Source organism: Penicillium solitum (assembly GCF_028829755.1).
Source record: "Penicillium solitum strain IBT 25940 chromosome Unknown utg000004l_segment0_segment0, whole genome shotgun sequence".
In the NCBI taxonomy this organism is placed as follows: Eukaryota; Fungi; Ascomycota; class Eurotiomycetes; order Eurotiales; family Aspergillaceae; genus Penicillium; species Penicillium solitum.
The window spans coordinates 323224-350058 of NW_027072124.1; the positions used below are offsets into that span (position 1 = coordinate 323224).

At 46.7% G+C, this 26835-nt stretch overlaps 8 protein-coding genes across 8 annotated transcripts; 3 read left to right on the plus strand and 5 right to left on the minus strand.

Annotated features, from left to right (window-relative positions):
* Positions 1–6610: 6610 nt before the first annotated feature.
* N7455_006109 (glycosyltransferase family 32 protein) lies at positions 6611–7711 on the minus strand (the record flags this gene model as incomplete). The annotated part of the gene is made up of 1 exon (XM_065605275.1): positions 6611–7711. The coding sequence occupies one exon, from the start codon at positions 7709–7711 to the stop codon at positions 6611–6613; it is 1101 nt and encodes a 366-aa protein (XP_065461129.1).
* Positions 7712–8022: 311 nt separating this feature from the next.
* Positions 8023–8331, minus strand: N7455_006110 (uncharacterized protein; the record flags this gene model as incomplete). Its single annotated transcript, XM_065605276.1, has 1 exon — positions 8023–8331. The coding sequence occupies one exon, from the start codon at positions 8329–8331 to the stop codon at positions 8023–8025; it is 309 nt and encodes a 102-aa protein (XP_065461130.1).
* An 810-nt stretch (positions 8332–9141) lies between these two features.
* Positions 9142–10602, minus strand: N7455_006111 (ankyrin repeat domain-containing protein; the record flags this gene model as incomplete). The annotated part of the gene is made up of 1 exon (XM_040960145.2): positions 9142–10602. The coding sequence occupies one exon, from the start codon at positions 10600–10602 to the stop codon at positions 9142–9144; it is 1461 nt and encodes a 486-aa protein (XP_040809399.2).
* A 953-nt stretch (positions 10603–11555) lies between these two features.
* N7455_006112 (uncharacterized protein) lies at positions 11556–11789 on the plus strand (the record flags this gene model as incomplete). Its single annotated transcript, XM_065605277.1, has 1 exon — positions 11556–11789. The coding sequence occupies one exon, from the start codon at positions 11556–11558 to the stop codon at positions 11787–11789; it is 234 nt and encodes a 77-aa protein (XP_065461131.1).
* Positions 11790–18061: 6272 nt separating this feature from the next.
* Positions 18062–18256, plus strand: N7455_006113 (uncharacterized protein; the record flags this gene model as incomplete). Its single annotated transcript, XM_065605278.1, has 1 exon — positions 18062–18256. The coding sequence occupies one exon, from the start codon at positions 18062–18064 to the stop codon at positions 18254–18256; it is 195 nt and encodes a 64-aa protein (XP_065461132.1).
* Positions 18257–18861: 605 nt separating this feature from the next.
* On the plus strand, positions 18862–20498 carry N7455_006114 (uncharacterized protein). The gene is made up of 5 exons (XM_065605279.1): positions 18862–19222; positions 19278–19385; positions 19454–19863; positions 19922–19986; positions 20082–20498. The coding sequence occupies exons 1-5, from the start codon at positions 19070–19072 to the stop codon at positions 20468–20470; spliced, it is 1125 nt and encodes a 374-aa protein (XP_065461133.1). The 5' UTR covers positions 18862–19069; the 3' UTR covers positions 20471–20498.
* A 1287-nt stretch (positions 20499–21785) lies between these two features.
* Positions 21786–22119, minus strand: N7455_006115 (uncharacterized protein; the record flags this gene model as incomplete). Its single annotated transcript, XM_065605280.1, has 3 exons — positions 21786–21860; positions 21915–22022; positions 22063–22119. The coding sequence occupies 3 exons, from the start codon at positions 22117–22119 to the stop codon at positions 21786–21788; spliced, it is 240 nt and encodes a 79-aa protein (XP_065461134.1).
* A 1838-nt stretch (positions 22120–23957) lies between these two features.
* Positions 23958–26247, minus strand: N7455_006116 (uncharacterized protein; the record flags this gene model as incomplete). The annotated part of the gene is made up of 6 exons (XM_065605281.1): positions 23958–24612; positions 24664–24883; positions 24934–25308; positions 25357–25844; positions 25897–25919; positions 25984–26247. The coding sequence occupies 6 exons, from the start codon at positions 26245–26247 to the stop codon at positions 23958–23960; spliced, it is 2025 nt and encodes a 674-aa protein (XP_065461135.1).
* Between the last annotated feature and the right edge of the window lie 588 nt (positions 26248–26835).

The following is a 26835-nucleotide window of genomic DNA, read 5'->3' on the forward strand; positions in this document are numbered from 1 at the left end:
TGATGCGTATTAGTGTGGGAATCCTGGGGTCGTCTCTAAGCACAACCACTCACTGCATTCGTATATCCAATCTAAAAGAAACAAGCTGTTAGTATGCAGGACCACGGATAATTCCATAGGGCGGTTTGGGACACTCACTCTGCCATACAATCGATGATTGTCGATTTCGAGCCTCTGGGGTGCCTAGGGTTCGGAGGCTTTATATGTCTGAGTCCATACTCGGCCGCACTTTCACGTTTTATCGCCTGATGAGTATCTTCTTCATCACTGCATTCATCCATTGAAGTTCCCATGCCGTCGTTATCGGATTGAACGTCGGTCTGCTGGTAATGACAATCCTCGCTAATGGAGCCAGCAACTGATCTAGACGGGTCGTGTATATTGCTCGGCTTAGGTGAACCCGATGAAAATAATTGAGACATTCGGTCTGAGTATCTCTGCAAACTGCCGTTAGGCGGAGGCGTCTGGACACCCATTATTATGTTGCTTGAAGTAGGTCAAGGAGAGGTTTGAGGAACGAGGGATGATGAGTTAGTCTCGTAAACACAATGGGGGAATGGGCTCCTTTTTAAGGGTCAAATTGAAACAAGTACCCAAACAGTCTAGTAATGATTACCTGAGCTCAGTACCGCCCAATACCCTTAGAGATATACAGTATGGGTGGATTCATCTACGGCCATTGACAGAAGTCTCCAAGCCTTCGAGCGGACCCCAAGAGAGGGAAGTAAAAAGGAAAAAGGAAACAGAGATAGAAAGAATGTAGAAAGGGAATTGTGGTGACCTCAGGAAGTCCGTTGGTTGGGTAGGGCCTATGCTTCCGCCAAGTGTAATAGGCCCCCTCAAGTTCGCTTTTATTATTTATTACTTAATATTTATTATTCCCGAACGACTTCAAATTTACACACAGGGACAGGGGTGAAAGACCGTAGTCTGGCCAGAGCGTCGGAGATTGGAGAAGAGATTCGTACCTATAACTGGACTACAACCGAATTTTCACTGGGTCCAACGTTTAAAAACAAGGTGATAAATCCCCCTCGGAAATCGACCGTTTTCTTAACGGGTGGGATATACTGACAGGCTGAGACACCAACCTCACAAAACCGCTGGTCTTTTCGCCCAATATGAACAGCCTGTTTAACCGTGTGTACCTATTGGCTTGAACGGAAATTGCCCTGGCTAACCAAATGCATATCCTTCTTGCTTCCGCACTAATCTCTGTCCCTTAATATCTATGCCGGAGCACTATAAACGGTCTGAAGCAGAATGTCTTTGGTGGAGAATAATAGACTAGCGCCTTGCCGGATAAGACCAGAGATACCGTTGTAACAGAAGACTACAATTGAAATATGCTGCCGATGCTTTTCTATCATTGATAAACCGTGGCCACCCCTAAACTCGACCGACTTCCTTAAATACCTCCCATTGCACGGTCCCTGCACACCCTCACTTTCCACCGCCATTCTGTTTCAGAGGTTTAATTGTCTTCGTCAAGATGCCTAAAATTCCCTGGTCTCCATCGGAAGAAGAGAACCTCTATCCATGGCTACTATAACATCGAGGGATGTTATGGAAAGCAAAATCTAAGGCATACTTCAGACAGTTCGGACTAAAGCGAACGGGCGAGTCGTTGCGAGGCAAACGGAACTATCTATTACGAGAATACCGCGCTATGCAGAAGAGACTGTCTGAGGCCTCCTAGTCGGGGAAACGCCAGCCACGAGTCCGACGCGAAGAAGCCTTGGGAATATTTCTGCCGTCTCCTCCCATCTTCATACCCAGAGCGTCCAGCGCAACAGTCTACTATTTGCTCCACGCGATGCAACAGCTGGTAGATCCGGAACGTCGCTGTATAACAGGAGGCCCGGAAGGTGCAGACCAGAGTCTATTAGGTGAGATGGAGAGACAGCCCTGGGCGACGGTCAGCAGGGCTAATGATTCGATAGGTTATACGATCCAAATGCCATATACTCTAAGATCCGACCCCTCGCGCTACGTTACGTACCACTGGAAGTTTATACGCCGCGTGTCAGCTGCTTTAAGGCATCGCAAAATGCTGCGATTTAATGAGCGTTCATATTCGTCCCTTCCGTGTACATCCGGATTGATTTCGTACTAGGCCTGTCGCAGTTTTCGCCATATCCATGTATATATATATATATTGTATTGCCGTCCTCGATAGCTTACTGGGTAAGCACGGCTGAGCTTTGATTGGGACTGATCTACGGCGCACTTTATGTAAAACTATTTCATTTAAAACCCCGTGATTACTGCCTCAGGAACTTTCGAGTCTGGTAGTAAACCCTTTTCTGGATTTAGCCCTAAGAAAAGATGTACCGGGGTTCTAGTGCTTTTCCGAGAACCCTAGCCAAGACATTCGCTCTACAATGTACAGTTGCGGCGTAGCGCTCGAAGTGGATATAAGGTAGTTAACGGGCTTGATCGTTAATAATTTATTGATACTACTTTCGCGAGTAAGGAACCCCTGCGCACAGGGCACCAGTAGTTCCATGGTTCGCGTCGACAGGGCCCCACTATCTATGTACCTCCCGTCCATCCCGAATTAAATGACCGCTAGGAAGGGAAGATCAAACACATGTGGGGTTGCTTTGATTACTTTAGTAAGTAATGCATATTTACGTACTTTGAGTTATATACCCTTGAGCTTTACCGCAATGGCGGGAGTTTTCTTATTTTGGCTGGTGAAAAGGTTGCTTCTAGACTCGGGAACATTTTTACTCATGACGTTGTATCCAAAGTGCAGCGCTTAAAGATAAAACCATATCACTCAGCTGAGTCTTGCCGTAGGGTACCGTCTTCACTGTTGTTTTATTTCTCCGGCTTGGTTAAAGGGCTAATGACTAGTCACTGAGGCACTGCCCGTTTCTTGCGCGCAGGATTGCTCTGAATGGTGGAAACTCGCCTTTCCTTGCACAACTTATCTAGGCGATTTTTCATGTTCTCTAGTGTTCCCTCTAGTTCCTGGATCCTGCCTTTGAGTGCTGTTGTTTCGCTTAGTAATGCCGCGTTTTCGGTCAATACATCGGCGAAGCCATCCTGTGTAATCCTCTTGATGAAATGTTCGATCTTCCTATTCATTCTGATTAGCATCTTGGTTTGTCCACTTGTAAAGCAGGCATGGAATCTAGCAATGTACTGGAGAGGGAATCTGCCAGATCAAGGAGAAGGCTGTGGCACTTACTTGACTCGCTTGTGAAGGCTATAAAATCCAAAGTCAGCAAATAAAGCCAATCATTAGTGTGGTGGAAACTCACTCCGGGTCTTGGTGGGTTGAGTGCGAATATTGCTGTGCTGTAAGGAACTTTAAGTCAGCTACGATCTATCTCGCCCGTGGGCCTGGCCTGCAGATGACAATACCTTTTTCCTTGTCGGTACGGGGTGTCAGATCAGGGGTTTCTTGGAGTGGGCGCTGCTCTTGCGTGAGGCGAGGTGAAGTCGCTTCTGTCGGGTTTTGCTTTTCCACTGGATATATCATGGTAGAGAATCGTGTTTGATAGCCACCTGGTTGGCTTTTGGACCCTAGACGTTGTGTACACGCCATTGATAAGATGTTAAGAAATTGAGAGCGAAATTTCAGGATAGGGAGGAGGAAGAGGGAGAAAAGGTTAAACGGGCGGAAACATGATTTATGCTTGCGGTGGATCACGTTATTGCAGGCACTAAGCGCGGACCGGTAAATGCCGTGATCTGTGGTTATTATGTGTCAAAAATGGATTTACCATGGGTAAAAAGATAGTAAATGCCTAGGGGCGGTGATCCTAACTGTCCTAGTCCAGCTAGAGTAGAAGGCGATTTATAACTCACGTAACGAAAGTGCTGCGAGGGATTTCGATAAGCTTGTCACGACGAGTGGGGCGAAAGAGGGCCATTTGACCATGACATCTTGAATTCTCGGAGATACCAGGATATGAGGGCAGTTAAACGACCGGTTTCATAAACTTCGTTTAATTCATATGCCCCGATTTCAATTAAACGGGTACCAGAGGCTCACTTGGGGTTCATTGGATATTCGTAGACTCGATATCCACCCATCAAAAAGTGGGACTGACCACCAGGCGAGGCTGGGCTAGTGTTGCATCGCGTTGATGGTACATGCCGGGTGCCGTAGCAGAATATATAAAAGAGCGATACGCGCCCACTATCGGAAACTAGGAGCAGGCTTCCTGCCCTCGTGCGCTCAGATGATTTATTTCATCTCAGCTCTCTATTTCTCGTCTTCTGACTTGAAATTCTGCCGCAGCATTGCGGTCCTCACTGCCCTGAGCCCCGTGAGGTAATATTCTGTGCTTCCTCATTGCCTTGAGCCCCGTGAGGTTATATTCTGTGCTCCCTCATTGCCCTGAGCCCCGTGAGGTTATATTCTGTGCTCCCTCATTGCCCTGAGCCCCGTGAGGTTATTTTTGTGCTCCCTCATTGCCTTGAGCCCCGTGAGGTTATATTCTGTGCTCCCTCATTGCCTTGAGCCCCGTGAGGTTATATTCTGTGCTCCCTCATTGCCTTGAGCCCCGTGAGGTTATATTCTGTGCTCCCTCATTGCCTTGAGCCCCGTGAGGTTATATTCTGTGCTCCCTCATTGCCTTGAGCCCCGTGAGGTTATATTCTGTGCTCCCTCATTGCCCTGAGCCCCGTGAGGTTATTTTTGTGCTCCCTCATTGCCCTGAGCCCCGTGAGGTTATATTCTGTGCTCCCTCATTGCCTTGAGCCCCGTGAGGTTATATTCTGTGCTCCCTCATTGCCCTGAGCCCCGTGAGGTTATTTTTGTGCTCCCTCATTGCCCTGAGCCCCGTGAGGTTATTTCTGTGCTCCCTCATTGCCCTGAGCCCCGTGAGGTTATTTTTGTGCTCCCTCATTGCCCTGAGCCCCGTGAGGTTATTTCTGTGCTCCCTCATTGCCCTGAGCCCCGTGAGGTTATATTCTGTGCTCCCTCATTGCCTTGAGCCCCGTGAGGTTATTTTTGTGCTCCCTCATTGCCCTGAGCCCCGTGAGGTAATATTCTGTGCTTCCCCTAGCGATGTGCAGGCACCTCTCCGTGGTGCTAGGGATCAGTACTCAGTGGTCGCAAGTCGATACTCGAGGAAGCTAAGACATGCACAAAACCTGTTTACTACCTTGTTTCTCTTAATCCGCGCACAGCGATCGTATCTCGAGCTTTCCCGTAGTATGCACTTACAAGTCGAATGGGTGATACATACCTTGGACGTAAATACCGAAATTAAACTCAAATTACTGTTCCTAACTTAAAAGAATAATAGTACATCAAGATTCACGTTAGTCAGACCTGTCTACCAATGCCATTTGACTTTGTACACTTGGAAGTACCATGATGCGCTTGAATTCAGTCCTGGTACTCATAGAGAAGAGAGCTCTCTACATGAGGTGTGATGTGATAAAGCCCAAGTCATTTCCAAGCCAATACACCCAAGGTTGGCGGATTGTTATGAAGAGTGGCTATGAAGAGTGGTTATGAAGAGTGGTTATGAAGAGTGGTTATGGAGAGTGGTTAAGTGGTTATGAATAGTGGTTATGAAGAGTGGTTATGAAGAGTGGTTATGGAGAGTGGTTAAGTGGTTATGAATAGTGGTTATGAAGAGTGGTTATGAAGAGTGGTTATGGAGAGTGGTTAAGAAGTGGTTAAGAAGTGGTTAAGAAGTGGTTAAGAAGTGGTTAAGAAGTGGTTAAGAAGTGGTTAAGAAGTGGTTAAGAAGTGGTTAAGAAGTGGTTAAGAAGTGGTTAAGAAGTGGTTAAGAAGTGGTTAAGAAGTGGTTAAGAAGTGGTTAAGAAGTGGTTAAGAAGTGGTTAAGAAGTGGTTAAGAAGTGGTTAAGAAGTGGTTAAGAAGTGGTTAAGAAGTGGTTAAGAAGTGGTTAAGATCTGGGCGAGTGTTAAAAGATTAATCAGGGATTATTGGGACGTCAACCTTGGTCATCCCCAGCATTCGTTCAACGCATCCAAGAGCACTCTTTGACTCAACAAGTCCGCAAACAACTGCCGATTTAGGACTATTTTGCGCCCTGGACTGCCCATGTGTAAAACGCGTGGACTACCTGTTAAGACATCAACGCCGCTATTTCTCCCTGCCGCTTGCATAGGCAGATAAATATTAGCTCGAAATATTACGCTACTCACTTATTCTTTTCTGCCATAAATATGCACAAGTCAAAACTTGCTTTTGGCCAGGGCTTTTGGTCTTCATTTTAAATCTCCACCAGCAGGAAATAATTCGACGTATTAAGTGTCATCCTGTTCATCTTTTTATCTTGCCCTCACTAATATACATGGTTAGGGAAGCAACAATTGAGAATAAACGGCCCAACATTAGCCAAAGCACTCGCTATTTTGAGGGCTTAAAATGGTCTTCCAAGTGAATAGCTTTTATATTTTTGTACCAAGCACCCATGTCTGACAGGACGGCAGGTCCGTGAGAATGATTCTTTTCCCCTAGCTCTCCCTCCACTGACACTCTCATCGTATTTCTGCTGACAGCAGCGCTGGAAACTGAAGTTGTCCATGAACAGAGAGGAACCATTCAATTTCTCTGGTCCGTTCCATGTTTCTGAAAGCATCTGCAGATTCCATTGTCTTCTATATTTATGTCTAGTTTGACCTCTTGTCATGCCTCCACGATCCTCGAAATTTATGCCGTACGAATGCCTCCTCTGGAATCGATCCGTCATTTGTACTGTTGGAATGTGACTGGCCCATCCCAAACCCATCGATTGGCAGTATCAAGATATCCCCCACAAGCCTCGGTTCCGTCAATCCACTCAAGTTGCTCAACGACATAAGATCCGGCTCATACTGCTGCAATTGTCGGAAGACGCCATCTGTCCAAGCAGATGGTCCAGTCAATTTCATGACTTCCGATGAACTGACATGGAGGTCCGAGAATGTTGTTTTTCTTGCAGTTGTGAAGTTTTTCAGGGTGGTCACAACCCAATCTAGCATGTAGCTGAAGAGGGGATGCCCAGGAGTTGCAGCAATGGTCCACTGGCAAAATTGCATATCGGGATGAACCTCGCCCCAGTTAGGCCCATCAAGGCGATCGAATTCAATCCCTAGAACAACTCGAGCGTGTTTCTGATATTTTTCAGGTACCCACAAATCAATGGACTTCAAGTTAACGGTATCGAGATCCGAATAGACACCGCCTTTGACTGATAAAATCAGGTACCTCAGCAGGTCTGACTTCATTCCGGTGTTCTTGAGCTCTTTGAAGATTCTCAACAAAGTTGGATTTTCCTGAAAGTGCTGGCGCACAAGTGCTTCTGCTCCTTCGTCTCCAACCAAGGTGTATTCGAAGTCGCGGTTATGAGCCAGCCAAGAGACGACATCTGATAGTTGCTTAGGGTTGACTTCAAAATTGTTTGTGCTGACATCCGGCGGGCTGAGATATATTTGCCATATATTTCGTGGAAATAAAGAGGCCCAGGCCTGAGTTGGAAGGACTTGGTTCGTTTCGTTGTTGGTGCTTGGCTCGGTCGGAGGATCGAGATGATACTGGAGGGAATAACGAAGTAGGGCGGCCACCATAAGCAACCACAAGACAATCAATAGCCCGACTTTTGGCACATGCTTCTGAAGCCTCGAAAACCGGAAAATGCTTTCAAGGCGCACCACAAAAGATCGAAATAATGAGGGGAATCGTTCTAGCCGCTCTTTGAACATCTTGCCGAATCGCTGCAGAATGAGTGTCATGGAGAGCAAGGTCGAAAGATGTGACAAAGATCACATACAGGTTTGTTGCGGCTTTTATCTATATTTGCAGACTGGGCCTTCCGCAGAATTTAGTATACCTGCACTTCGCGGGAGACTTCTATCCACAGCCCCGATGTGGTTCCTTTTCCAATAACAGTGTAGCCATATTCAACACAAGTAAGTTTAAACGGCGTATGCCCCGCAACCGCCAAGAGGTGTGCATCGGTCAATGTTTTCGTCCAGTTGCCCGTTGAGTAAACGGGGATTGTCTTTGCTTCGATGATGGAGCATCACATTTGGACAGCAGTCATCTAACACACCGCCAGACTGCAATTCGAGTAAACATCGTTGGGTGCAAAATTGCGCATCGTGATACCGGGCCTGGTTGCCTTGATTATTTCCCGCGTCCCGTTGACGGCCTGCTCGTTGGGCAGATGGGGAGGATGTAACTTGGCTGAAGCCCCGTTTGCGGCCAATTGCTTGGTTCGAATTGGAGCCTGATGAGTCTGGCGACTGCGAGCGACGCTGTACAGCCGAGGGTGCACAGCTGGTCTGAGATCTTGTAGGCACTCGGTGAGCCACTGCCTTTGGAGAATCCGGTGGAGATGATGGCGGTTCATAAGCTGAACCGGAATCAAGACTCGTGTACTTTAAGGTTGTGCTATCGGAGTGGGGAGGAGTCTGTGGCAGTTATGCTTTAGGAATCTGGGAATGAGTGTGGTCAAAACTGGTCGTCCAAAGAGGAAGCCCTGGTCGTGCGGAATTTCGCTATTCCTGGCCACGCGCAGGTGAGCGAAAGGCCATTAAACACAGGCAGAGCGTTCTTGCAACAGAAGTCTTCGGTTACCTTTTTCCAATGAACTTCAAGAAGACAGCTTACAAGGACATCGTCTGCATCCCCGAATGAGAACCGAGTTAAGTTGTTGACTGACTCATGGCTTCGATCAAGGTCGTTCATCCATCGGTCGATGGTGTTTAGGTCTCATTGTCCATTGGCAAATTTTAGATATGGGTATTGCTTGGTTGTAGAGATGATTTTATATTCGATGGCGCCGAGAGAACGACTGTATCCTCGACGCAGAAGCAGGTGGCGGACCGTCGTACCCCGCTAACCCTGTGCGTCTGATTAATTCAATCACTTGATTGTGTACTTCCTGTCAACGTAAGCTAGCTAATATTATATGTCGTCAGATGGAGATCAGTCCTTCCTTCCAGTTTAGTTAGCATTAGCACAAGCCCGTCGCACTGCTAATTCCCCGGACTAGAGATGGGATCATCAGCTCTGTCCTTGGTATCTATCACTAGAGAAGATGAGCAGTAGACAACAGGCCGCGGTGAAAAGACTGCTGTTACAATACCGTATTGCACTCAGAGAACCCGATCGCCGTGAACACATCAATTGAAATCTCATTCTATAAACTAGGTGAACCCTAGAAGCTTCGCATATAAACCTTGACATGCCCATGCTTGCGTTCCTTGGCGATTGCATGCGCCGTCTGGCCATTTGAATCTTTCAGTCGCTTTTTCACACCACGCTGATTGGCCAACAACTGTACAACCTCAAAATGCCCACCAGCCGCACCCCACCAGAAAGATGTTCTCCCCTGGTCATCCACCGCATTTACATTTATGTTGGGATGCTCCAATAACATTTTGGCAATTTCAAACCTACCGTGAGATGACGCAAACATGAGCGCAGTAAAGGAGCAAGGGCCTTGGTCATTGATCAACAAAGATTCTTCGTAGCTGAGAAGGAGATGGACAACGTCGACGTGCTCCATGATTATTGCGACCTGAAGTGGCGACGTCCCCGATGGACTTTTTTGGTTAATGTCGGCTGAACTTTGCAAAAGAAATTCCACCATTGAAAATTGTCCTGCGCGACATGCTGACCAGAGCGGCGGAAATGCATCCGCAGATTGAGGGCTTTTATGAAGCCCCGGCTGTCGGAAGAGGACTTTGATCAAGTCTAAGGAGCCATTTGCAGCAGCCTTTGCCAAAGGTGTCTGACCCAGCTTGTCGGCGCAATTGAGGTCCAGATTTGTTTGCTGCAAGAGGAGCTCAGCCAGTTTTATGTCGAAATTGTTCACTGCATACCAGATTGCGGTACGTCCATTCTCATCTTGATAATTAAGGTTGATGCATGGACTTAAAAGCAAGTCTTCAATGATGAGTAGTCTTTTGTTGATGGGGAGAAAACGACCGTGTCCTTTGACAGCCAGAAGCAACGGAGTTTCCTGTCGGTGGTTGAAACAGTTGACATCAACTCGCGGATTTCGTACAAGCATTTGGATTGCTCCATAATCGCCAATTTCTGTCGCTAGGTGCAGTGGTGTTTGGCCATGATGGTCGCAGATGTTGACATTTGTCCGCTCATCAGACAAGAGAAGTTGGAAGATGTAGGTTTGGTGACAGGTCAGCGCAATTGAAATGGGCGCATTTCCGTCCAGGGATTGGTTATTGAGATCAATGTTCTGCACATTGAGGAGTCGTTCGACAATTTTCACGCTTCCATGCAGAACAGCGATCGAGAAGGCACTTTCTCCCAAAGTATTACGCTGTATGACTTTCACTGAATGATGGCTTAAGAGCAAATTAACAGCGTCTGCGTACCGCAATTTTGTAGCCAACATGAGCGGTGTAAGGCCAGAAAACGGTTGGTTGATATCTGCCTTTTCCCAACCCAGAGAGTGCTGGATGATGCCTAAGTTTCTATGCTCGATTGCCCAATGAATTGGCGGGGTGTCTTGGAAGTCTATGCAATCAAAGAGGCTTTTTGTGAAGACGACGTTGGATTCTCGAGATGTGAGACGCAAACTTCGAAGGTCCTTCTTGTCGATGGACGTGCCAATCCACAAAAGTAATTCTAGTGGAAGTCCCAAAAGCGGCATCTTGGCAGATTTCGTGAACGTATAGGTAACGACTACCTATACAGATGGTAATAAAAGGATAACTAAGAGTAATAATTCAGAGAGAAGTCTGTCACCCCCAGTAGTTGGCTGAGGAGCTTTGGAGACGCATTTCTTTGAGGCAGTGGCTTCTATTTAAATATTTTTTGAGGGCATATCATGGATACGGATATATTTAAAAGTGGATGTCGAGTCACCGGCTTCTAGGATCGTGATACTTACTCCTGGGATCCTGCGGCTGGTTCCTAGGAGCCCCAAGGATCCCGGGATATGTTATAGTGTTCCCAGGAAGCACGCACCTATTCCTGGGAGTTATGCATCGTATTTCCAGGGTTATACATATAACATACAAGCTAAATTGAGATATGATCTGCTGGACCCACATGGTGCATATGAGATCCCCTCCACGCGGAAGCTTCCTCGCGCTACGTCTTTAATCTAGAGTCGACTATAGATTTCCTTGATATTGATTATTCATCCGGAAGACGCTGTCCTCATTCACGTATACGTGAGACCCTCACAGCCCAAGAGCAAGCAATACGATCCCAGAAGCTTGAGGCTTGACATCCAAAGTAGACGATCTTATACCGATGGGGCCGACGTTTACACCGCGGGAACGTCAGCAATGCATAAGCCCTCTAAAAATATTTTAAATAGAGGCCATTGGCCTTTGAAAATCTGTATCTGACAATTATCTTATTTCTCCTACAAGAAGTGGTAAATCGTCCGAAAAGCCAAAACCGATCAAAAATGCCTCCACATAGAAGACGTGTGGCGTCGGACCGCCCGAACCCATCCCCCTTACCAATCGTTTATCAAGGTCAGTCTGGGATTGAAGTACCATGAAAGTTCCGAATTAACTTGTCTCAGGCATGCAACATCCAAATCAAAGGCTCGAGGGAATCATTACGAGTATATATTCTGAAATGTCAAAAATGCAACAAAAATACTACGAGGCAACCGTTATGCTACAAAACTGCGACAACATGTTACGGGCCCACGCAGTGGACAAAGCCGGCTTGGAGAAGCAGAACCAGTGTTTTATTGAACATATCAAGATAGCTCAACAAAAAGCTTGCAACCTAGAGCTCAAGAATAGGGAACTCGAGTACCAACTGGCAAAAGAGAGACAGCAGCACCCCAAACAACCAGAAGGAAGGCACAGTTAAAGATTTACTGTTGAAGTCACAAACTTTGCCCGGTCACCATTCGCACTCTAGGTATTCGGGTTTACCAGCTTTCGAGGTCCTCACCAGCGAGGCTCTGAACAGGAAGAAAGAAGAGGTTTCCGGAGAATATCAATGACGCCATAATTGATGGCCAGGTGAACAAGGTACTACATCCATTGGGGCTAGAATGCCCAATCCTGTGGATTAGGGCATGCGAAGGATCATTTTGTTGCGGCGACTGTTCTGAAACGGGATTATGTGAAAGGCAGGCAGTGCATTACTTTGCCTGAGCCCGCAAGAAACAGACTGTAAACAGATGGAGGCGATGTATTACCTAAATCAAAGTCGTTTCAGAGTTTTGTATCAACACAATGTTGCAATTTCAGTATGCGACGATAGAAAGCTTGTGATTGCCCACAAATGAATCCCTTGACCCTGTGTCCCTAGAATTCGTGCAAGAACAAAGGGGACTTCAACTAACCCTATGCCCGGATTGCCAGCTACGGCGCTTGCTAGATTAGCTCTGTGTTGTAGGTTCCAACGTCATGACAAGAAAATGGCTTAGAGTTCAATAAGTCTGTTTTATGCTCTTTATTTGTCGCTAGTCATTCCCAGACGACATTGTCCCTCCCAGGAACCACCGGGTCTCCTGGGAGCCTGATACAAGCTCCTAGGAACCGAATAAATGCTCCCAGGAACGGCACGGGTAGTCCCAGGAGCCCCTGAGCTCCCGGGAACTTAGAATTGGGCCCTAGGAGCTTTGTCAGGGATATACAAGTATACAGGATGTTTGGAGAAATGATCTGCGGGACCCACATGGTGCATATGGGTTCCCCTGAACGCGAGGAAGCCTGTTCCTTTTGCTTCCTCGCGCTACGTCTTGTATCTAGAGTCGACTTTAGCTTTCTTTAATATTGACTATTCATCTACGTATACGTGAGATCCTCACAAGCTTGTATCAGGCTCCCGGGAGACTCGGTGGTTCCTGGGAACGATGCGGCCGCTCCTGGGGCAGGAAGCTGGTCTCTAGGAGTACTCAGAGAGTTCCTGCATGCCAATAGGTTCTTAGGAGCGCATGTTACTCACCTGGGACGAGCAAGTTTCTACGTAATCATGTTGAACTCGTAGATCGGTCCCACGCTTTTTTATATCAATTTTGTCCACAGGCCAACCATAACTAGAAATTAAATACTTAGCAGCTGTAATATAATACAAGGTAAAACATACATGGTACGTTACATTACACTCAATAATTACTTACTAAGTTTTCTTGTTCGTCTGTGGCGGTGCAGATTATGTAACTGTAATGTAACTGTCTGTTTCCATGTAACAAGCTGGCTGTATTAGGCTTTCGCCAGAACAGCCACCAAGTTGCTTGCATTGCTAGTCTTCACGGTCTGTTACCTGTTGCCCACTGCAGTTATTTTCCGGATAGGCCCAATCAAATACGACTAGAAATAAGAACTCGACTATCATTTAAAGGGCTATCCGCGGGCCCACCTAAAAAGGAAGCTCATCATGCTTCGAACTTGTGCGCTGAAAGTGTAGGGTGTTTGCCCCTCGAGTTTAACGTACATCGCGTTTACTCTTTAAAGAACGAGCCCGCGATTCTGCCGGAATTTGAGCCATTAATTTCTAACTGATCCCTTATTCTCGCACAGCTAGGAACTTTCAGATGGTGTGACAAGGAGTCTAGTTAGGTCGGCGAGGGTTGGACTACGCGGCTGAATAGCAAATTTTGTACAGACTGATAATAACCAAGCACAAGTGAAATACTATTGATTGAAAATATGATTCAGTTGCCCTTTCAATTGGCCCGAGATCTGGTGCATCTCTGAGAAGGCTTCAATTCCATCCAAGCCTGTCGCAGTAACGCCATATCAATATCCGCGAAATGAGGCCCGATCTGTCTCAGGGTCAGATTCTGTCTCTGTAGGTCACGCAACTTTCGTTTGTTCTTTGCATTAAGCCTCTGCCGGGGCTTGCAGCTGTTCAAACTATCTGAATGATGCTGGGGCGACTGAGTTTGTGCCTTGGATCTAGTGAGGGTTCTGCGAGGGCCACCGGGAGGGGCTTGATCATCAACAGACAGGTTTCCCTCGCCGCCTTCTCCCCGTGTAAGTGGATGACTCTCCCACTCAAATTCCGCAGTAACAGGTTGGTCACAGGTCGACAAAGAGGTGAGACATTGCAGTCCTTTCCTCTCATTGGCTTCAGTGACAGCATAGTATCCAGAAGGCTGACTGGCAAAGCTTAGAGCGGGAGGTTGCGGCTGTGTTATGCCACTGACGGACATTTTGGTGGCCTCATCCTCTTCTGGTGGGGAAGTGAGTGAATTTGGCTGGATGACAACTGGGTCACAAAATTGACGGGCATTGTCGCTGTTGAATTTAGGAGGTTCGAGGATTCGAGGATCAATGGCCTCAAGACCTGGAGTTGTTGGCCCCGAGCTGGGTGGGGGACTTGCCTCCAAGAAGCATAGTTCCACTGAGTTGCTTCTGCTGCTCGTGCTATATTTGTCACACATACTTGGCCCCGAGTATTGTTCCAGATTCTCTTCGACAGACGGAAGCAAGGCCGGGACGGGGACAAATGATTCTTCTGGCACGTGCTCACGCTCATGGCACGGAGGTGTGTAATGATGAAATCTGATTTTCTTGGGATGCTCCTCTCCTGGTTCTGTTGAAGAGCATTGTGACTCCACCTTGCAAGTGCGCTTCCTTTTGTTGGGTAGCTTTGGATTTTCTTGCCATATGGTTTCCTTTAGCCCATGCGCATCGTGTAAGTGATTTCGAAGGTCACGCTCATTGTTAAAGATTTGAGAGCATCCGCATATCGGCTTTTTCTTGAAACGCTGAATTTCAGCCATGTGCTGCCCTTCAATGTGTTCCCTCAGGTTGTCACTTCGCAGCCAGGATCGCAAACGGGTTTCTGCGGAGAGATTCAGGTTCGGGTCCCACAAGCAAAAGGGGCAATAGCCCGGGCGAATGACGGTATGGCGATAGATGATCACTTCGCAGTGCTGGATTTGCCATGACTGGAGATGGGCATCGCAATGCTTCCGCCATTGACTCGACAAAAACCATTCCATGCATTCATAGCAAAACCGCATCTCTGATTCTGATATTTGAAGGTCAGAAGCTTTCTCACGCCGAACACATCCGTGAATGTGGGCACTTCTATCACACTTCCTCAGACTAGCGGAGTTAGTATTGGCCATGTCATTATTCAGCCAGGGCACTCACCTTGCAATGCTGATATGGCACCCTTTTGCAGGACAAAGCCCATGAACCGGACTTTGATTTGGGAGGTATACCACATCAAAATCACGGGCACACTGCGTCTGTAGATCTTGAACAAGAAGAAGTTTTTCGTCAAAGGAAAGCTCTTTGGTGCAGGACATGGCTGTTGCGATTCGCGCAACCTCGGGCATGATCAACATTTGAGCACGTGTGCGAATGTCCTTTTCCAAATGAGTCGGCTCTTCTTTTCCTCGGTTGATAATTTTCTGGTCTCTTTTCTCCTGTACCCACCGATTTTGATATTGCTTGAGTTCGAACAGGCGATGCCGAACGAGCGCCTTCCTGTATTCCAAATTCATGTTCTTGAGGGAATCCTTGTCGTGGTTCTGCGCGAATGATTCGATCTGGGCTCTCATTTCCACCATATCTGGTTTTTCCAAAATACTCCCTTTGATCTCTGCTGGCAACTCGCCTGGCAAGCCACGTTCGTAATATTGAACATAACCTTGAAAGTACTCGATATGATCGGATTGGTCATCCTCATCTAGAACGGCTCCCACTGTATCTATGGAGGAACAGTGGGCTTGATAATGCTCCGGAAAGGTGCCTGGGCCCCGATGCGCCATAATTTGACTGACAGGTGCAGAGCCATTTCTCTCTGTAAAGATCTTAGTATGAAGAGCTCTCTCGAGTGTCTATCGATTGTTTTGTGTGGTTTCAGGGGCTTACTTTCGATTTTTTTCCCAAGGCCTCGTCGTATACAATGGATAGTTGCCAATTCACCAAAGTACCCTGCAGCATTAAAAATCTGACGCAGGCAAGAACAAAATTTTTGTTTCGTCAAAGGTGTCTCCTGAGGCCCATCAGCCGTGGCATGTCTGAGAACTGGTTTATCCATGTACTCTTCCTTCCATCGCAAATGAATCTCGCCATTTGAAAGATCAAACTGCGCTAGATCATCCACGGTATCCACCCCATAAATAGCACCGTGCGCTAATGCAAGGGAGAAAAGAAGGTAGCCCGACGCAAATTGCGGCCTGTTGCTGTCCCGGATACCAATTCCGAATCTAGAAGCACCAGTTAATGAAGTTCCCGTATATTCGACAAATATAACACTAGGTCCTTCTAACTCACACTGTGTATTTTTCACATCGGAGATTCTTGAGCCACTTCTGATCCACCTTCCAACCCACCGCCCAACGAGCTGTGGATGAAGGAAATAGTACCAATTTGATATGCTAGAATAGAGATTAATGTTATATAATATCGCTGGGGTAAAGAAGCCTTACTCTGTATCGAAGACCTCTTTCATGTTTGTCCTCACTAGAGGGTACGAAAGCTCCGACTCTTGCTCCAGTAAAGAGGAACAGCTGGAGAGCAAACAAGATGACAACTTTGAGCAGTCCCGGAATGAACGTTTGGTGATCAGTCTGCCACAAAGACGAGACTGTTCTCAAAAAATCATGCCTTGTGAAGTTAAGTTTCTCTTTCTTTTGGTCTACAACGACGCCATCTGCCGTCAAGGTTTTTTTGATCCACTGTATCGAGGTTAGTGTGGTCTCAGAGGGGAATTTACGAATAAACCAACCATTTTTATTTCCTTTCGATCGTCTGGGATGATTTTACTTTTTGTGAATTGTTCAAATCCCCCAAAGAATTGTTCGGCATGCGCACTCACGGTTCTTACCGTAGGTAGCCCATCATCGTTCAGTCGCCCTTGAGTAGAACTTGCGTACCAGCGAATGTACGCCTTGATCATCTCATGAGTTGGAGCCGGAGAACCAAGGGAGGTTTGGTAATATTCAAACCCATTCTCCGGGTCTGCAGTGAAACTAAAGGAAGATCAGCAGAATTCATAATAGGAAAGGGATTGCCACTTCAGAGGCGGCTTAACTCACTCGAGCCAGAGGTTCATAGTTTCTTGATGTAATTTGTTGGTCTTGGGAAGCCTTTTGTCTTTCTCCCGAATTGAGTCCTCCTCTCTATGGACCCCAGGAGCATAACCATTCTTTTCTCGCTGTAGACGGCGCCTCTCCTTAGCGATTCCATCGCGCTTGGCAAAAAAGTCTTTTCTGCCCATAATCAAGTGCGGTGCAACCTGGAGGTAGGGGATGTATTCAAAGTAAAATAATGCGATATTAGATTAATGTACCAAGTAAAAGGCGCTTGAATAGAAGGCGTGTTGGTTATTACATGCTAATGCTGGCACACGGTCTGCCTTTATATTTGGGACTTTGAGCTCGAGCCGCTCTGAATTAGAAGACAGAAGGAAGACATCATGAAACGAATGGAGTTCTCCGCTCTTTCCTGCGCCCCTTCGTCATAATGTATTTTCTTGATGAGGTGTAGTGCTCCGGAAAATGAGGGCAGCAACAATGCTTTCAACGAACTAACTATCACAGTATAAACGACCCTGTGGGGGCTAATCCCTTCTGGGTAAGGTCTGAGGTGGGCTGAGTGCATCAGTGTTGCTCACTGATTGGACACTGAGCATCACTGAGTAATCAGAGAGCATCCAATGAGCACTCACTGAGCACTCACTGAGCATCAGTCATCCTGCACGTGACTGATCTGAGCATGATCACTGATCTGAGCCCGTGCTGACATCTACTCAGTGAGCCTGAGCCTGAGCACCCTCATAAAAGCGGCGGCAGCTCAAATAGGAAAGCCCCACCCGCCAGGGAATATCCGGTACGTATAGGTACATATGTATCAATGTTGTAGTCCGAGAATGGTTGTATATGTACTCCGACTGTCGGGTTCCAAGGTTGTGGGGTCTGGATGGAATTCATATTAGGTAATTTCCGACAACCCACTACATGCAGATCTCGTACCTCTTCTGCCGAGGTCCCGCTGGTCGAATGCTTCGCTTCGCATCTATGTTGTAGGGATTTCCTTAAGAGCCTCGGGACGATTTGCATCAGATCTCAATGCGGAGTATCGAAACGAATCTCTAGATCGGTTCATCTTCTCAGGTGAGACCTAGATTAAGTGCCGCCACATCGCCAAATATTACCAGTATTTTCCGCAATGCACATCACAACCCCTAGACAAGGATCGCCTGCAATAGCCGCAAGTGAGAATTCAGGCAGTGCAACTTCCAAGGTTGGGTTTGGGATGGACGGGAGTGCTTCCCCTGAAGACAACCGAAGACAACCTTCGGAACCTTCCAAGGTTGGAAACTTCAAAGCGGATTATCAGCGACGGCTGCCCGTTATAGAATAGGCCCGGCACTATCATCACGGTAGCATCGCGGTGGTATCACGGACTTGGATCTTTTTTCAAGCCATCGGCTCCACTGGTCCGACTTGATTCGCAGTCATCAGTGAGAAGTGGATTGTTCGGCCGGGGTCGAGTCATGGAGAACAAGAGGCCTGTGCGTACCCCGAGGATGTTCTACATCGTACTTTGTAGTAACAAGAGGCTTGAGCGGTGGCATCTGAAACTCATTGGAAGCTTCCCGTCGTATTCAGAACAGTTGCCATGCATGTGGCTTCCACATGGTTCAGAGTTCTCTTCCGTTGATTCCATCTCTGCATGAGAGGACCTTGAAATATTTGAAGCTATTGGAAAAAAAGAGTTTTCTATTCTTTTTCTTTTTTCTTTTTCCTTCGAGTTCTCCCAAGGTTCCCCCTTCCCCCACACATGAAACCCACCATGTTCCACGGTTAGAAATTCGCCCTAAACCCTGCGCAGGTGCCGAAGGGCCCCATTGTTCCAAAGTTTGAAGTAGATGTCTAACCCCATATTAACAAGCGTGTAGTATTAGTACCCGTTATTTGGCCGCACTTTCCTTTTTTTTTTTTTTTTACGAGAACATCGCATTGGCCCCTCGTTCTCTTGGCCCGTTCTCGCCACTGATGCCCGTGGTCGTAATGCTTGATCTACATGGTAGTGGGTTTTCTCTTAATGTAACTTTTTTCTCCCTTTAATCTATCTTATTCTTGTTGCTCCTTCGGAAATCCTCGCATACTTCGTGGGGAAACTATACGGAGTACGGCATGAATTGGTGACCATATATTCATTCTTCGGGTCAATATGTTGCCCCTTGAAGGTCGTAGCCAGTCGGTCTTTATCGTTACGACTGTCTTCCTCGGAATCTCATTTATTGCCGTGTGTCTACGATGCTTCGTGCGCCTTCGACTTGTCAAGGCCTTTGGCTGGGATGATACCTTTATGGTATGCGCAATGGTATGCATGATAGGTTCCATGCGCAAAACTGAGGCCTGAACTAATTGATTTGCAGTTGTTAAACATATTGTTTGCTTTATGCGGCATCACTGGCGCGTTATATGGAATCGGACAGAAATCCAATGACCTTGTGGTGAAGGGTACGATGGAAACCGCCATGTTTGTATGTTGACCTTCGACTCCCAGCCTTCACTTACGAGATAAAAACCACATGCTAAAACTCCCTCAAAGTGGTGGTGGCTCGGTCAAACCAGCTATGTCTGGACCTGTGCGCTGGCCAAAATCTCTATCGCATTAGCTCTCCTCCGCTTGACGGTTTCCAATGCCCATAAACTCGTGTTATGGGTTGTGATTGGCGTCACTTGTATTATCGGTCTTGTCTTCTGGTTCATGTTAACATTGCAATGTCAACCGGTTGAGTTCTTCTGGCAACGAGTTCGCCTTTATTCGAACCCTCATGCCAATATTTCTGGCACCTGCATGAACCTTGACAATATCATTGCCATGGCCTATGTCTACAGTATCACCGCTACACTGTGTGATCTGACCCTGGGTCTTTTGCCTATTGCCCTAGTGTGGAATTTGCAGATGAACCTAAGGACCAAGTGTGCCTTGGCGGGCATTCTGGGGATGGGATGCATGTATGTCTGCCCTTTGATACCCTGAAATAAGACTTAGTACTGACATATTCTGGTATAGTGCGAGCGCGGCAGTCATTGTTCGCATTCCCTTCCTGCACGACTACAAAGATCCTGACTTCCTATGTGAGTTTCCATTCCTCTGATTTATATGCACTCGATAAAATCCACGGAGAATGAAAAAGCAGCAACAACTAACACTATTCAATCAATCCCAACAGATGCAACCTCCAACATCTCAATCTGGTCCAATGTCGAAGCCAGCCTCGGGATTGCCGCAGGCAGTCTGGTAACTCTTCGACCGTTATTCCGCTGGTTCCGCGACTCCAGCTCTATGGGAGGAAGTAAAAGCAAAAGCAAGCGCACCGGCGGCAGCATGCCTCTCTCAAGCATCAACGGAGTACGCTCCACCACATCCAACCCGCAATATTGGCGACCAGATCTAGATCGGGAAGAACATACGGTGATTACGACTGTTCACACCTCAAATGAATCGGAGGCGAGCCGGACGAGTAGCCAGGAAAATCTGAATCCGGCACACGGTGGCACATTCTTTCATGGGGTGAATGTGCAAAAAACGTTCTATGTTTCAGAGGATCAGAGATCCTAAGTGGCTGACCGGTAGTTAGATAATAGACTATATGATATCTAAACTTTAATCTTTTTTTTTCTTGTTCAATACTGCATGTGTCTCAATGAGCCATAACAAAGAGGACATTCGGTGCATATATTAAAATGGATATACAAAGCGAGACTGGACTGGCTTATATTTCAATGTTGAATTGCACAATGCTAGCAAAGAGATAAGTGGTTTATATTTAGGCTATTTCGATATCGAAACACACCATGATGTGCTAAGTGGTGTAAAAAGGCATAGAAAAAATAAATAATAATAATAAGCAGCTAGAAGAATACAGTCAAACAAAAAGAAATACCTAATATCGACCATACCCGTCGAGTCATGTCCTGGTTTTGTGGTATCTCGTGAAGCTAGGTAGCCTGATGAGCAGTCCCTATTTCGAATTGTAAACCTCCCTAATATCTCCAGGGCTTTCCGTCCCTGCGCAGTACCTTAAAGGCCTCGCCATCGGCTAGCCCGATATTTTACAGATCATCGAGCGCAAGCACTTCGTCTCCCATCTCATTGAAGCAAGTCACGTCACTGCCCTTGCTAATAACCATGGTGGATTAGCTGTCATCAAACACACACCCTACCATCTGCTCGCACACTATATCGACGCGCGCAAGGTCCAAGAATCCCCTGTTGCTCCGCGACTCAGGTACCACCTTCAGCAGCCTAGCTAATAGTGTTTTATTGGACTTTGAAAATGATGTATCGATGAGAGAGATGGAATAGAGTGCTTTGTCTGGTTATACTATTGAGGTGCTTTTGGTTGAGGTTGAGGTCAGGTTTTGGCTTGCTGCCCGTCAGCGTTCAATAACGGTCACATTTCCTTACAGCACATTTTATATCACACAAAGGGCCATTTTAACTGAAACAGCATAGCATGGTTTCTTCCTTGCAGACCATCAAGTCATTCACCAATTCACTCTAGAAAATACACACAAATATGCAAAGAAAGCCACGATAGTTTTTGCTTTCCGAGCCGTCTTCACCTGAGGCAGACACGGTTTCCGCTTCTTCGTCTGATTATTTCCCGTAATTTAGGCTCTCAGGTTGAAAATACTCGTCGCCGGAATCAAAGTTGGGGTGCGCACGTGTGTCGACGTGATCGTATAGCTTGTTTGGATAGCTTCTTACTTGGCTTTAGGTGTAGCCAGTGAAACTCAACTTTCATCGTGACTTGGCCTCATTCCCGAACCCCTGGTATGAGAGAGAGCTGAAGCAATGCCATGGTTCAAAGCGTATCACCAGGTCTAGTCGGTGCTATTTTGGTTCTACTTTGGCCGTTTGGGTGTCTTGGCTAATCCTCACCAGGCGTATGTCCCGTCTCTGAATGTGGTTCAGGATCGATGAATTCGCGGTTGCAGAAATATGCCTGGGAATAATTAGTTTCTCATGATGAGTATGGATCCATGGATGGACCACTTACATAACGTTGGTGGCATCCCGAGGTCACTATCAATGAGCCTCCTCCGGTACGCACGTCCAGGATACGCGCAGTTGTGCCATTTCCCTTATTCGTGTTAGCGTGGGTGACCTAGCTATGGATATAGAAGGGAGCTTGTTTATGTTCTTACCTGCGACGCGAAAATTGACCTCCGGTTCTTTGATATCGCTGTGCCACAAGGCCTCATAGTCAAGTGGCTCGCTAGAAATACTTTGCGATGCCCCATGTGCCGAAGTATCAAGATGAAATCTGTCACATTCTTTGGCCTTTTCCGAAGATGAATCTCGCGAGTCCGCGAGACATAGTTTATATAGCCACCGAGAACGCGGCCATCACTGCCTTGCGATCCTTCTATATCCAGGTGGTAGACGGAGCCGGCGACAAGGAATTTCACAAAATTCGTCCGCGGGTCTTACCAGTCGAGGAGGGGTGGATGGGAGAAGTAAATATGGGATGGGGAAGAAAAGGAAAGAGACGATATACTAGTTGAGGTAAGTGGATATATACATGTCAAGGTACTTTCCTTACAAGAAATGGAAGGAACCAAGAGTTTTTTTTGCTGCATGTTAAATACCTAGGTAATATCAAACATATGCTGTACACTCCTTACTTTATATAGTAACTATATAAGCCCATATGACATACAGATATGATTTTCAACGGGCCTGCAGGATGCGCTAAGACCGCCACCATGCAAGTTTATTCAAACATGGAAATACTTTATTTTCCTTCATCAGGCACTTTATCGCTCCTCTCTTTAACAGCCCGGCCGGGCTAGCTCAATCGGTAGAGCGTAAGACTCTTAATCTTAAGGCTGCGGGTTCGACCCCCGCGTTCGGCTATTCCTAAAAACCAAACCTGAGATTTCTTTTTTTACTCTTTATTTTTTGGTCATTATAGTGCTGAAGTGATGGGAGATTTTTTCTTAGACGTGGAACATGATGTTTGAGCATAGAGTTTTAGATGTTCTTTTTGTATGCATTTTTAGATATCTTTTTGCGTTTACACAAAGGAGGTAAATCACATAAACCGTGCAGAGGACCTTTCTATGTATAACTAGCGAATTCGTCTATCGCATTCCTTTGTACTTCCAAGGCATTGTACTTCATTAGATTCAGTCTTTGCTTCTTTGTCCCTTGAAGCTACCGATGAACTATATAAAATGGCTGTATGGTACTCGTAGTATGTAGTTATCATCTGTCATTGGCATCTCAGTTGACTAGTACTTAAGATACCTCCTTGCTTACTCCCCAAGACGTGCATATTACGTGTATAGCCTCATTTGTTTATATCTCTCTCGACTAAAGGTATATCATTGCGTGTTCTCTTCTCATTGACACCTCCTTCCGACACGCTAATCTAGTTCGCGTCGTACTTTACTTTATCACCGTTTCGATACCAATTCCTCTTTTCAAATTTCACCATGGCCGGTTTTCGAAGCTTTGGCAGAGCCGTGAAGAAGGGATCGCTTGCAGGTCTTCGAGGCTTTGGCAAAGCCGTAAGGAATGGATCACTTGCTTTGGTGTGTGGGTGTCTAGGGCTGTGTGTGCTAGCGGCATTTGTTGTGGGAGGTGTTCTCCATATTGTCATTAGCACTGGTGTGCTACTGCTACGTCTTGTGGGAAGTATTTGCTCCTGTGTCTTTTTTGTTGCATTTGGTTGGTGAAATTGCGAGAAGGAACCATCACTCACGTGCATAAGCATGTTAGTCGGTGGATAGACATATGGACATATAATCTCCATAGTGGATATATAAACAAGTTCATCTAAAATACGAAAGAATTCCCAATATATGTATATATATAGTAGAGCCATTGATTGTATATATCCTAGAAAGAACCAACGCCCGATGCTATGCACATATCATCGTAAAGCAAAGTGCTCGAACGCCAGAACATCCAGATTAAAAAAAGGGTGCAAGTGAAAGTAGACGGGTGGGTGACCAAAAGACGCAAGGAAGATAGACGTGCAGGCACCGTGTGTGAACAAAAATAAATATCCCCACCCTAACAATTAAAACTCAAGTCAAGAACTTGGCTGTAGATTCCCTGTATAAACAGCTTCGAAATCGAGATTCGCAAGCATGCCACTGACGTGATCGATTTCACGGCTCAAGTCCTCGACGTTCATCGCTAGGCTGCTGACTTCATCGAATTTCCGCCGCCGATTGGCATCGGCGATCATTTCGGATACGAAGAACTTCTGCTCTTCCAGCACAATCAGCCGGTCTCGAAGAGACTTTTCCTCTGCTTCCAGAGCTGAGACGGCACTGCTGGTGTCGCTGGCTAAGCTGCTAGTGCTACCGCTAGCGGCAACGCTGTTGTACTTGATAGATGCAAGAGCAGACTCTGGTGGCCGGAGACCCGCCGAGGAGCTATTGACTGGAGTACTTGGGGATATTGTCCGCGGGGAGCTTGTCCGGCTGGGTATTCTCTCTGACGCGGGGGTTGCATGCTTGAGGATTTTGGGGAGGGATTTCAAAGGTAACATATGGAGGTGAAGGAAGTTGCTGGCTTGTTGATATATAGCCTTCTGCAGCTTTTGCTGTGTGGGGGACTGGGTCGGCATGTCACGGATACGTCGAGCTGCAACATCGTACTGTGCAAAAGAATCAATCAGTCGCTTGCGCACCTTGGATGCATCTGCAATCTGGGCCGATGATGGGGGTCGCCTCGGATCCCTGGTACAATGTCATTAGTAGCTGACTGAACATCGAGCACAAAAAACATACTGTAAGGCTGTCAAAATCTTTTGGAATCTAGGTAGATGAAGGCGGATGCCCCTCTCAAACTGGGTCAAGTTTTCATAAGCCTTGATTTCCGGCGGTTTGCGTGTCATGTCTGCTTTAAAGTCGCGTCGATCAAACAGTGTCGCTTTGCATTCCTTACACAGTCTCACATCAATGTTGACAAGGTTGTCGCCATTGGTTTTCTCGGAGGTTGCTGTCGAGCCTATTAGAAATTAGACCAAAGTCCCGAAGGAAGGTCGTCTCGGAACTCACCAGGAGAAATGCTCAGTTCAACCTCAGTAGAGCACTCGGTACTAGGATCACCGCAGACAACTCGTCCGCAAGTTCTGCAGTGGTGCCTGCGAAATGTATAGCCCGAAAAATCCTGTTGGCAAAATGGACATCGTGAAACACTGGCGTCATCTTGCCAGCTGACAATCGTTTGCTCTATCTCCTTCCGTTGATCATTCTGCCACGCAAGAGACCAAAGCTTGGTTGCGCTTGGGTGTATTTGATCCGGTGGCAGACTAGCCAACAGCTGAGTGAGACGGGTTAGTCGTTTCTCGAGTCGGGAAATCTCCAAAAATTCCTTATCGACAGTTTGTTTTCTTATTGACTTGAATGCATCCGTTTGGTTCCTCACGGTTCCTGTTTCTTGTTTAGCTGGGTTTACAACTGCAAAGCCGATGCTCTCACCATTATGATCATTGTACCCCTCTCTTGACTTGTAGCAGGTTTCGCATACTCGAGCCCATATTCCTCGCACCGGTTCGTGATGTGCCGCTCGGGAGAGCTTCATTTGGTACATTGTGTGTTCTTCGCAAAACAGTTTCCCGCAACTCCGACAGTTCACACAGCCGTTGGTGGCATTCAATCGTTTCCCACAAGATGGTTCCAAACACTCGTCGTACATACAGCTTGTTTGCCAGTGGTCTTTTGTTATGAGATCCTCGGGGTCTAGTATTTTCGGAGGTTCGGGGATGCCTGCATGGTGTGCTAGTGGGCGGCTGGGGAGAGGCGCGCCCTGGTTCTCGTTTGATTCAAACACATCCAGGCCTTTCAACTTCTGGTTTAGGACTGCCAATGGCTGGAACTTCCTTGCCTTTTCCATTTGTACTTTGAACCAGTCTTTGACTTCATCTTGGTGGCTATCTTCCAGGTTCTGATGGATGTCGTCGAGATGTCTGCGTTGAATCGTTAATCATACGTTCAGGCGGACATGAGCGGGATCGGTACCTATTTAATTGCAGCAAAGTCATCTAGAAACAGTCAGTATCATCTCATTCGACCTTTTAAGAAACAAACAGGACGGAACAAGCATACCATCTGTTCGCTGCAGATCGGACAGGAGAGCTGAGCCCCCGGAGCAGCCGGAGCGGCAGATATCGAAGTATCGCCATTCTCTATTGAAATGCGTGAAGTGAGATCTTGAGTTTCTGTCGAGAGCTGTGATGCGGCCTGTGAATTAAGGGAAACGCTGCTGGCGGTCGGCGAGAGCACCCGTGGCTTCGGCTGCGGGGACGGAGCTGATGTGAGCGCGCTTGGGTTGCCCAGAACACGACCTCCACCCAGCGTCCTCCGCGACATGATCACGGGGGCATGAGAAGCTGGAGTAGAAGCTGTTTCAGCACAACATCTGTTGGCTGTACAGAATAAAAGGTCCTTGGAGGTGACCGGAGGGAAGTGCCAATTATGATGTGGAGTCAGCATGTGGCTCCCGGGGCCTAAGGCATCTTTGCCAAGAGTTCTCAATGAGATTTGATATTCGTAGATTTTATAGATTTTATAGATTTTATAGATGATACTTATTGATTTCATTTAGTTTATATATAACCGGTTTGACATATCATCTAACCCCTTTTTTAACACCCATTCCAGAAGCTAAGCTTATATAGTATCGTTGTTCAAGGGTATATAGTTACCTCGGTAGCATATCATACAACATACGATATACAAAAGAACAAAGAATTGTTAAATATTTGCCTAATTTGTTTCATTTGCTGTCTGATTTGAATTGAAGCCATACCTTCGCCAACAATGAAACCAGACTAGTCAAGCCATGCAGAAACGACGGACTGAAACGAGACTGAAACGAGACTGAAACGACAGACTGGAAACGAGAGACAATGAAACGATGGCAATATAATCGCTAAAAGCAAAAGCACAGACAAACAA